Genomic DNA, 11,241 nt, shown 5'->3' with positions numbered 1-11,241 from the left:
GGGATTGTGCATAAACAGTGTTGTTTGCCTTTATCTCAGATATTAGAAACAATGTCCTCGCGCAGCATGAGACAACATATTTTAAAAAATTAGTTCTAGTACTGTACTATTTATCTGTAAAGACGTGTGTAACTCATACACAATCTAATAAAAGTCAATACAAAAATTATACAATCATATCTTGTGAAGGCTGTTTTTCTGATAAAACATTCGTAAATTATGTATTTAATAAAATAATTAGGTGCACAAACACGTAAATAATGAGTATATTTTCTGGCTGTTGAGGGTTATGCTGTATTACATCCCAAACAGGAAAAAAATATTCCTGACATCACGCCTGACGTCATACAATGTAATCCAATCAGAGCTCGATGCTGAGTTACACCCGGTGTCTTGTCCTGACTAGTTGTGTGCGATACCGCTAGGTTTGGTATCGATCCAATACCAAATAAATACATGGCCAGGATCGCTGATATTGATGACAAACCTTTTAAAAAATAATCTAAATCTGAATGAATTTTTATGACCTTTTTTGTGATTTGCCTTTGAGATTATTAATCAGTTAAAATTCAGGAAATAATTTCGTCAGAGTTTATATGTAAATAAAAAAAAACTTTATTAAAGTTTGTAAAAAAATATCACTTTTCTTAAATGAACAAAGCCTACAAAATGATCTCTCCACAACAACAGGTTGCATATTGAATGAAACCGCTGCGGGTGGGCAGGAAAGCAATTTAATCATCGATATTTTTACATTAACATCGAGCGATATTGATACCAAGGCTGGGATATCGATATTTGGATCGATCCGCCCACCACTAGCCTTGACAAAGTACAAGGAGAGTAACGTTATCGAATTTGCTGAGGGTAAATCTCACACATTTTACACACACCAATAACGCACATGGCTTCAGGCGATGCTTGTAAAGTAAGTAACTGTTCGCTTCTATGCCTTTTTGGGGGGGGGTTGCCTTTTTGCTTTTCCCAGCTATCCCCGGACAGAACACCCGCATGCCCGATGATAGGCTTGTAAGAGTTCATGTAAATATACTAAAACGCAAAAGTAGCAGACCACTTGTTTGAAATGTAATAAAACTGGAATAGTTCAGTGTTTAACAAGGCAACAAGTGCTATTTGAAGCATTGGCATTTGCAGTACAGCATCGGTCTTTGAATGGATTGTTTCAATGGATTGTTGTAGGATTCAGTTCCACTCCGTCCTCAGTGTCTGAAGCAGTTCTATTTTGATACTGGAGTATCAAAGTGGCATAATGCCTGCTTGTGTATCAAAGTGGTGCTAGTTTTGAAAGTGAATTGCTAAAAACAAAACAACTTTTCAGTCCATTTTACTCTACTTTTGACCAAATAATTGCTTACATTCAATATTACATTCAATATTTGAAGTCTTCAGCTTTTAACTCCAGTGTTTCCTCAGGGGGGTCCTCCACACTGGGGGCTGTCGGGTCTGCTGAGGGGGTGCCATCCTTGGGTCCCTTCGACCCGGCCGGCTGGGGGTTCCTCCCTTTAATGTGGGGGTCCGCCCGACTGTCGGAGTAGGGGGGCCCAGGTATTGGTCCCCCAATGGCACGGCCTGCAGCTCCTCCCAGTGTGGACGGCCCCAAAGGTGGCATTTCCTTGATCCTCAGTGCCATGCCATGTCTCTCTACTGTGTGTGATTGTGTGTGTGGGTGTGTCTAGTATGGAGGGTGGGAATGAGGGGCTTTCTTTTGTTTCCTTTTGATTGTGGTAATTGTTTTAATTATGTAAAGCACTTTGTGTTGCATGTCTTTGCAGGAAAAGTGCTATACAAATAAAGTTGATTTGATTTGATTTGAATCATAATAGCAAATCGTAACATCCATACTTATCAGTTCATGTCTGCTACTGGAAACACATTGGGGGTCACTGTAGTCCTAGTCAAAAAGTTAGTCTGGAGCCCTGTAGACTGCCCAGTGATAGCACAAACAGTAATGGTCAATGCTACAGTCAATCCCTGCAGGAAATATGTCACCAATGTTGTTGTGTTTCAGGTGTCTTCCCTGAAGGGAAAGGTATGCTTGATCACAGGTGCCAGCTCTGGGATCGGTGCGGGTACGTCCATTCTATTTGCTCAGATGGGAGCAGTACTTGCTCTCAATGGTAGAGATGTAGAAAATCTGAAGAAAGTCGCCAAAGAGTGCGCGGAGTGTGGTGCGGGAGCTGAGGTATTCATGCACCACTAGTCCTATTACTACCTATACCCGTTTGATGCATTGTTTCTTTGATTTGTAAATGTGTAGCCCCTGCTTGTACCTGCTGACCTGACTGATGAGGACGCAGTGAAGAAGATGGTGGAGGATGTCATCGCACACTTTGACCGACTGGACGTCCTGGTGAACAACGCTGGTATCTTAGCTTTGGGTGGCATTGAGACGTCAGACCTGGCGACGTACGACAAGGTCATGAATATCAACGTCAGGTCTGTATCGTCATGGAGACGTGCCAGTGCTTATTTATATCCAGAACTGGCAGTTAGGCCTAATTGTTGTTGGTTTCTAGATCTGTGTACCATCTGACTCAACTGTGTGTGCCCCACCTGGTTAATACCAAAGGCTCCATCGTCAATGTATCCAGCATCAATGGACAGAGATCGGTGTGGATGTGCCCCCATCCTCTTCTATAAACAGTATATCCTCACTACTAGGTACACCTGCACAATCTAATGAAAATGTATTATGGACCTTCATCAAACCAAGCCAAACTGACCTGTCCTCTGCGACCATATCTGGTTCTTGGAACATGGAATAGTTCTCTGGTGTGGAAGGTGTCTAAGCTTCTATGAGAGATTAAGACAATCAGACTAGACATTGATGGACTCATAGTTTGGGTTCTGGAACCAAAATCCTCCAGGATTGCTGGACTTATTAATAGCCGCCCGACTCGATGCCTCCATGTTTGGAGTCATCCCCTGTGAACGAGAGGGAAGCTGAGTGTGAAGCTTCTGGGATGAGATTCGGCACCTCCAAATCCGAGGCAATGGTTCTCAGTCGGAACCCCCCAGGTTGGGAGTGATGTCTTGCTCCAGGTGGAGGAGTTCACGCTGAGTGGTTAGCATGTTGGCCACACAGTCAGGAAGAGTCGGGAAGACTTTGGGCCTCTCTGTGTGGAGTTTGCGTATTCCAGGTACTCCGGTTTCCTCCCCCATTCCAAAAACATGCTAGGTTAATTGGCGACTCCAAATTGTCCATAGGTATGAATGTTGAGTGTGAATGGTTGTTTGTCTATATGTGCCCTGTGATTGGCTGGCGACCAGTCCAGGGTGTACCCCGCCTCTCCCTCTAATCAGCTCCACCATACCCCCATGAACCTAATGAAGATAAGCGGGATAGAAAGTGGATGGATGGAGCTGTACTATTTCTCTACTATTGTAACATATTGTTAATAGTTAAATGAGCACCTTTTGACATTGTAACCAAAAAAAAAACAATATTGTCTTTTTAAAGGTAGAATTTTAGATACTTGTAACACAGGATTGTGCAAGTGTACCTAATGAAGTATCTGGTCAGCATGTAGTAACTTTACGATTGTAGTTATGAAGCATCCCAACTCACTGCAGTCTATTCTCTTTGCAGTTCCCTGGTGTCCTGGCCTATTGTATGTCCAAGTCTGCAATTGACCAATTCACACGCTGTGTCGCTCTGGGTGAGTCAGCAGTTTTATCAAACAATGCACCCAATAAAGAACAAGTACACAAAGAAAAGTTTTTTAAAATGCTTTTCATTTCAGAACTGGCATCAAAGCAAGTTAGAGTAAACTCTGTGTGGTATGTTTAATAATCTTATGTTAATACAAACTATCAGAGTGGACAGTTGTTGATCTTTATGCTTCTCTTTCAGTCCTGGTGTGATTGTCACAGAAGTGCACAAAAGAGCAGGGCTGAATGAGGATCAATATGCCCAGGTAAATACATAAGTAATATTGTCATTTTGTTGTATTCCCACTTGGGTTGTCAAAAATGGCAATGTCTAAAAAATCAACAGCAGAGCAATTCCAACACCATCAATCATAAATTATGATTAATTAATCTGAAAACTGTGATTCATTTGATTCAGATTGATGATTTTGACTGACTCGGTGCAGGGACCCAATATTATGGAATTGAATGTAATTCTTAGTCGGATGATTCGTCTTTACTATACTATGCAAATCCATACAGTAATTATTGTTTCTTCTTCTTTCAGTTCCTTGACAAATGCAAGCAGACCCACGCATTGGGCCGACCGGGCACAGTAGACGAGGTGGCCCAAAGTATTGCCTTCCTGGCATCTGACGCTGCCAGTTTCATTACCGGAGTCAACCTTCCCATTGACGGGGGACGCAATGCTATGTGCCCACGATAATTTTTTTACATACAAATATTAAAGCACATCCCAGATTCCATAATCATGTTTTTCTTAAATAGCAACTCATACCCAAAATACATGACAAATAATGATTAAGTAGTGTACATTTTTAAAAATATCATTTATTGAACAGAGTTTGGCCAGCCTGTTTATATTGTCGAGTATTTCTTTTAAGTACAGAAAACTTGCAGCACCAGGTATCACCTCCTTTTCATACACCGGCCTCAACATTAGGTACAGCTGCTCGATCGAATTCGACCTGCTCCACATTTGTGAGGAATCTGAATTTCCATTTGATGGATATTTAAAAAAAAATTATGATTGTGGTTGTACTTTGCAGTGCATGCACTGCATTGTGTGTAAATTAATATTGCAAAATATTACAAACTCATCTCTGACAGTGTCACTCAAAGCTGATTATCTTTCTGAGTGAATTTATATGTATATCCAGTTAATCTCTCATTGGATTGTATTAGAGTGTGGATGTGTACCCAATGCAGTTGCCAGTGAATGTACTGCACATGGAGCACTGTGAGAGGAGAGTCGCAGTACGAGGTAGTACCTTCACACTTAGGTCTATGTGTGAAGACATCTGAAGCTGGGATCTCTGCACATAGGACCTGAATGAGTGATATGAGGCACACGGTAACAGCTATTGCACTTTATATTTAACATACAGTACATACACAAATATAAATAATACATTCAACTAATATTGTATTAATAAATGTACCTTCATTATTTTTGTACAAGAGAGTTTGATGGTCAAAGCCAAAACAATGAAATGTTCATATTATTTCCATCCATGGAATTCAGAGCTTGGATAGCAAACAAGTCTCTAGTGAGGAAACACAGTCATTTTATTCCAAAGGCGGATCAGTGCCAGAAGTCTTCAATATTGCCGCTCTTGTTTCTGCAGTCCAAGCATAATCTTTGGGAGAGTCAATGCAAGTCCCCATAGTCCACAGTCAAAAGCCTCTTAGAGCTCTATAGGAAGCATGCTGGTCCAACCTCAAGGTGATAGCGTGATCCAGGCTCTGTGGTTGGCAGGTTGGACACATCCACGATGGGGAGCAGATTTGGCTCCTGAGTATGAAACACAAAATGGGTCTGACGCCAGCGGCCATCTTTAATCTGCAAATCAAAGCAACAATTTATCATCATAATAGATACTGTTTATCTCTTTAAGTTGTTTTTTTTTATCGGAAAGAGGAAAACCTATTTTATTTCAGATTTAGAAACATACAAAGTTATGTATTTATACAATGTTACCCCACCTATACTATATACCTGGGGTCAACAATTTTCTATGCCATTTTTCCATGTTGGAGCCTATCCCAGGTGACGTTAGGTGCACCCTGAATTGGTCACCAGTCAAACACAGGGCAAACAACAAACAACCATTCACACTCACACATCATCAATTAACCAAACATGTTTTTGGTATGTGGGAGGAAACCGGAGTACCCAGAGAAGCTGATACCAAGTATCCACAAGTCATTTTGTGTTTCTGAAAAATCTGAATAGAACTGAAAATCTGAATGAAAAGCAGGCTGGGGGGCGCTCGTGGGGTGGAGCTCCCATGTTGGTGACTGTGAGGGAGCTTCCAATCCTCCCTCACTGATCAGGTGTATGCCCCACCTACACACTGTCATGTTTCCTATTTGTGTATATAGCTGACTTTTATTATTTACACATACATTCTGGTTAGTACTTAGATTATATTTGTTTGCCATTTAAGTTGTTTAATTGACACTTTAGGTAGTCAAATAGAAGTCATTGGTTTTGTTCCTAATTTCTCATCAATTTGTCCTTTCTTTGAGGTGATTGGTCAGGGCACAAACATGGAGTGCAGGCCAGATGCATATCACCTTGATTGGACTCTCCCAAGTGTCACCTGGAGGAGGGGGGGTTAACTGGGTAGTTTCTGGCTAAAGGTAGTTAAATGTAATATAGTGGTTAAACTGTATACAGAAATTGGAACTTAAGTGTAGTAATATTGAAAGGTTTTTGTAACCTAAAGGAAGGGTGTTGAAAATGTAAATAGGGTACCTTTTAGATAAATTGCCTCACCCTCTCATTGGGGAACTATGGTTGGCCCTTCACGGGTAAAAGGGGCTGGGTGAATTGTTGGTGAGGAGGCCTGTTGTGTGTGCTGGGGGAAATACTGCTGGACTGTCTGGTAAAATAAACATGAAAGCGCTCTCAAGTCCATGGTCTTGTGTGCGTTTCAGAGGCTATGGCTATCCCGGGCTAGTAAGAGGCCATTTTTACAACTAAAATCTTACAGTGACCCCTCGTCTATACAGTACTATATCTCAAAATGTCAATTTTTATTGATCATTTTTATAGTTTTTCATTTTTGCAAAATATGCAAACAATGTATCCATCCATCCATTTTCTATGCCGCTTATCCTCACTAGGGTGGCGGGTATGCTGGAGCCTATCCCAGCTGTTTTTGGGCAAGGGGCGGGGTACACCCTGGACTGGTCGCCAGCCAATCACAAATAATTTATATTTGATGAAATTTAGTTTCATGTTGAAAATACAATGAATTTGTTGTTTCAGAAAACTGACTGAATTTATGATACTGCAAATGTCCAGATATTAGTTTTGCATTTCAATCCGGAAAAACAAAGAATAAGTATGTATATTATTACATACTACACATATAAAAATTCTTTAAAATATTGCTACAATGTAAGTTGTAAGATGTTTTTCAGGTAAAATGTAAAACATTTAAAGACTTTATACTTTATAATGGTAATACAGTATATAATTAATCTAAATTAATTATGATTAAAGGTGTGCGTTACAATTATTGCAATCACAGCTTGGTATGACCTCCTTTAAATAAGGTGCTTAGCTCCAAAGCAGTACTAACAACAAAAATCATTAAACGATGGTAAGAGCCAAACAACCAGAAAGAATGAAGACTTGTTTTTGTTAGATTTGAACCTGCGCAGTAAAAACAGTGATGCATACATACCCAGCAGTCGTCTCGGGGTACAAGTGGTTCCAGAAGATCGCCTGCTTGGATCTTCTCCCCTGTCCAGGTCTTAAAGCTCAAAGCCTGACTGCAGACTCGCAGTGAGGGTCCTGCAGCCCACACAGGTGTGTTAAAGCAGTGGACCGTGATGTGCTGAACAGCCTCTGTGCTCAAGAGGTGGATGAAGTTCATCTGGATGCGACTCACTCCCATCTCCAGCTGTAAAATCAGAGGATTTAAACCTGAATGTATTTCTCTGTTGGTTGCACGCTTGTTGAGCCACAGTTTCTCTTCACCGTGCATTGACTTATACCTCAAATGGCATTGGTTAAATATGAAATGTATTACAACCTTGGACACAGTGACAGGTTTCAGGCAAGTCTGTCCTCCAGCAGTGAAGTTGCATGTCACCTCAACAGAGTCTGCGGCACAGCCGAGGTTTGGGTCGACCCAGTAAGTGGCTGAAAAAGCAGTGACAGGCTGTTCTTTACTAGGGAGAACAGAATGAAAGGCTTTGAAAAATGATGCTGCAAATATATTTTGCTTGCTATTGTGTCCCTACCATCATACATCCTTTGCTCACAGTTGTAGAGGTCTCTGCAGATCCGGGCAGGATTGTTGCGGGTCCCCAGCGGGTTCTTAAGACTGTGGATTAGAGTGCTGAGATGCTGCAAAGTCCTGAAGATCTCTGTGCCCTGGTCCAGCATGGGAAGCGCCATATTCTGGTAATTCAGCTTTGAACATAAGACTTGCTATTATTATGTTTATTATGTTTGGCCAAAATGACATTACAGAACAGAATCCATATTTTGTAACGTAAACTATAATTAAAATGGACACCATAAGGCAGTAGAACCATGTGATCCCCCCATCTATTTAGAGGAAATGATAATAGGTGACAGTTTAGTAGTGTATTATACAGATATGCTGTTATTATGAAAGACATGATAGTGTCATAACAACGACAAAAACTATGTCAGTCTCCTAAAAGAATTTTTTGGGAATAACGTTGTGAATTTCACATCACCTCTGGCCTCAATGCAGCATGGGAATCAATGATGACTTGAAAAGCAGCACCAAGGGCCTCACTTTTCTATAAAAAATCAGATAAACCCACATGATCAGGACCATATACCTTATGTTTATCACAAAAATATATGTTACATATATATACTTACAAGAGAAACAGTAGAACTGGGGTGACCCTATAAGAAAAAAGTATGTCATTTCTGCATCACATAACATTGAGTAATGTAAGTTATTATGTACAACATGCAAACTTACTGGTGGTCCTGGTGGTCCACGAGGACCTGGAGAGCCCTTAGAAATCCAATTATTAAATTATTATATTAGACTATAGTTAAGTTGTGTTCTGTAATATGATATGTTATAGCTTACCCTTGGTCCTGGAAACCCCTGTTCGGGATGAAAAAAAAATTGTAAATATATTTGTTACTATAAACTAGGGATGCTCTGATCCATCGGACACCGATCAGTACTGACTGATTTCCATGAAATCTCACGTTTCCATGAAAAAACGAAATCTCGCATTTTAACGCCGATTACAAAAACAATCACCTGTGGCTAGCACGACTGCAGCGATGTAGTGTAGTCCTCCCATTTTCCTCCCACTTTCCTTCACATACACACACAACAATCATGGCGGCCATGTGGGACTTAACTGCCAGCACATGACACAAAAACTATATTGTGGGGTACTAATTTTATTAGCAATTACTTAGTTTTTGGGCCCCCTGGCAGTCCCCCTTTGTGGCTCCACTGGCCAATATCATAAATACATTGAAAATGTATAATTAAGCCATATGATCGGTATAAACAGCTGCATAAAACCCTGATCGGAGCATCCCTAGCAATAATAGTATTTTACAATCTCATTTGACACATTATGATAGTTGCATTTTAGGATTGTGAAGCTTTTGGAGCCGCCACCATTGGAGTGTCATTGTGGATATTGTCACAGAGGAGGACAATAGTGTCAAAGGGCAGCGCAAACTGATCCATAAGCAGTCTCCCCACTAAGCATTCTATCCACCACTCACGGTTCAGAAAGAAAGGGATTTGTCAAAACTTTGTCACGCACCGTCTCCCCTCGACTTCCTTTGTCACCTTGTAGTCCCTGACACAGTGAAAGCAAGAGGGTCATTGCACAGAGACTGTATAAAAGTGTGCAGACAGGTTGTTATATGAGATACATACAGGATGGCCGATGGGGCCGATGATGCCAACAGGGCCCAAAGCTCCTTCCATTCCCTGGACAGTAATAAACACAGTTGATGGAGAGCCAATAATGCACTGATGTGGAATTTTGGGAGATGTAGCCATCACTTACCATCAGTCCTCTGGGTCCTCTTGGTCCCAGAATGCCTGCTGGACCCATTTCTCCTTGGGGTCCCTACAAAGACCCACGCTTAGCATTATGCAGAATTCACATTTTTCTGAGTTTTCATGAAGTCATGGAGGAACAATCTCCTTCCTCGTGGATGTAGTAACACCAATAGCTAGATGAAGCCACTCTGTGTTTACGGCCACCACTTTACAGAGGACAGCTTTGTAAAAATGACAAAAGGCGGGTTTCGCTACGCATCTTAAATGAGGATTGGAGCTCTGCCAACTATCCAAGTAGTCAACTACAGATGTGGGAACTGTAAGTTTTGCTTTTCTTCAGTGACTACGCTAACCTTGCATGGTGGTGTTGTTAAAATGTGATTGTAATGTTAGCACAGTAGCTCAGATAGCTATGCTCGTGTTGCTAATGTTTGCTTCCTCATGTCCTCTTCTTTAATGTTGCGTTGTTTTATGTGATATATGGCATCTATTATATTGGGAAAGTACAGCGTTCAAGTGTACATGGACAAAGTGGATAAAGTGTGTATTAGTGCTTGTTGGAGCCGGCCTTGGACAAAAACAGCTAATTAGCATTAAAGCTACGCACACAAAAAACAAAGCTCCCAATGAGGTTGGTTTTACTAAATGTCCTTGTTTTTTTCCAGCACGGGAAACTTGGGCATGACAAGGTTTGTACTTAGCTGAAATGTCTTTTTCAGACCTCAATAAAAAAATACAGCCAAATGGCTAACATCACTCCTACTCGCTGCTAAACACGCTAGCACATCTTGTAGATAGCACGCTAGCAGATCTTTTGGGTTCTGCATGCGGAATACAAGGGCTGCTGCTGGATAGAAGTACTCACGTAAAGCCTGGAATGGACTGCTTGTATCAGATATTTTTATATTTTAAATGCAGACTGATATAATCTGATACTAGCTGAAATTCGCTGATATACACCCCTAGTAACAACAATAGTTAAATGTTTACCAGTTCATCCCAAAGAGAACAGAACCTCAGTTCAAACTTTTGACCGTTAAAAATGCTGCACACATATCGATGGTATCATACCTTTGGCCCAAAAAGACCTAACACCCCTGGAAATCCTCGTTCGCCAATGTCACCCTGATGCAAAAGGACTAGGGTTATTAAATCTGCCCAATAACTGGAAAATTGTTGATATTAATTAAAAAATGCTCACTGGTTGTCCTTTGGAGCCTTTAGTTCCTTGTACTCCCATCAAGCCCATTCCACCAAGGGCCCCTCTCTTCCCAGGATTTCCAGTTTGGCCCGGGAGACCACTTTCACCCTGCAGAACGTACACAAAAGTGTTGACTTTTTGGCTTTCACCCATGACACCAAACAATCCATCATTCACTCCAAACCTATCCATTAAAATCGTTTTTTTACCTTTGGTCCAAGGGAGCCTTGATCACCAGGAAGCCCCGTCTCACCATTTTTACCCTGCTGCCCAGGTTTCCCGTCTAAGCCCACTTCTCCATCCTCTCCCTGCTCACCCTAAATG

The 11,241-nt window shown here is 41.2% G+C and overlaps 2 protein-coding genes across 7 annotated transcripts in view; one reads left to right on the top strand and one right to left on the bottom strand.

The window, feature by feature from the left end:
- Positions 1 to 773: 773 nt before the first annotated feature.
- Positions 774 to 4,603, top strand: zgc:101858 (uncharacterized protein LOC449555 homolog). Its single transcript, XM_058070968.1, has 8 exons — positions 774 to 928; positions 2,030 to 2,203; positions 2,279 to 2,457; positions 2,538 to 2,631; positions 3,611 to 3,680; positions 3,765 to 3,801; positions 3,875 to 3,938; positions 4,220 to 4,603. The coding sequence occupies exons 1-8, from the start codon at positions 905 to 907 to the stop codon at positions 4,376 to 4,378; spliced, it is 801 nt and encodes a 266-aa protein (XP_057926951.1). The 5' UTR covers positions 774 to 904; the 3' UTR covers positions 4,379 to 4,603.
- LOC131128272 (collagen alpha-1(XXVII) chain B-like) overlaps positions 4,484 to 11,241 on the bottom strand; it is a 59,995-nt gene continuing 53,237 nt past the window's right edge. For 4 of the 6 annotated variants that reach the window (XM_058070961.1, XM_058070962.1, XM_058070966.1 and 1 more), the window contains 13 exons: positions 11,127 to 11,234; positions 10,918 to 11,025; positions 10,788 to 10,841; positions 9,721 to 9,783; positions 9,588 to 9,641; positions 9,472 to 9,507; positions 8,769 to 8,786; positions 8,655 to 8,690; positions 8,549 to 8,575; positions 8,398 to 8,463; positions 7,933 to 8,104; positions 7,371 to 7,831; positions 4,484 to 5,515 (listed from right to left, as the gene is read on the bottom strand). In XM_058070961.1, coding sequence (XP_057926944.1) covers positions 5,369 to 5,515; positions 7,371 to 7,831; positions 7,933 to 8,104; positions 8,398 to 8,463; positions 8,549 to 8,575; positions 8,655 to 8,690; positions 8,769 to 8,786; positions 9,472 to 9,507; positions 9,588 to 9,641; positions 9,721 to 9,783; positions 10,788 to 10,841; positions 10,918 to 11,025; positions 11,127 to 11,234 — 1,350 coding nt within the window. In that variant the 3' untranslated portion in view covers positions 4,484 to 5,368. The remainder of the gene's footprint in view (positions 5,516 to 7,370; positions 7,832 to 7,932; positions 8,105 to 8,397; positions 8,464 to 8,548; positions 8,576 to 8,654; positions 8,691 to 8,768; positions 8,787 to 9,471; positions 9,508 to 9,587; positions 9,642 to 9,720; positions 9,784 to 10,787; positions 10,842 to 10,917; positions 11,026 to 11,126; positions 11,235 to 11,241) is intronic. The other 2 variants (XM_058070967.1, XM_058070963.1) reach the window with 2 other exon arrangements.

This window comes from Doryrhamphus excisus, chromosome 4, assembly GCF_030265055.1.
Source record: "Doryrhamphus excisus isolate RoL2022-K1 chromosome 4, RoL_Dexc_1.0, whole genome shotgun sequence".
Taxonomy (NCBI): domain Eukaryota; kingdom Metazoa; phylum Chordata; class Actinopteri; order Syngnathiformes; family Syngnathidae; genus Doryrhamphus; species Doryrhamphus excisus.
The sequence above is the reverse complement of the archived record's forward strand: the minus strand, read 5'-3'. Positions and strand labels throughout refer to the sequence as shown.

Excerpts from the sequence above, each read along its gene's own strand:
- zgc:101858 (XM_058070968.1), top strand. The coding sequence starts at position 905 with ATGGCTTCAGGCGATGCTTGTAAA. Across the intron at positions 929-2,029 it reads CTTCAGGCGATGCTTGTAAA|GTGTCTTCCCTGAAGGGAAA; the intron begins GTAAGTAACTGT and ends GTTGTGTTTCAG. Across the intron at positions 2,458-2,537 it reads GTCATGAATATCAACGTCAG|ATCTGTGTACCATCTGACTC; the intron begins GTCTGTATCGTC and ends GTTGGTTTCTAG.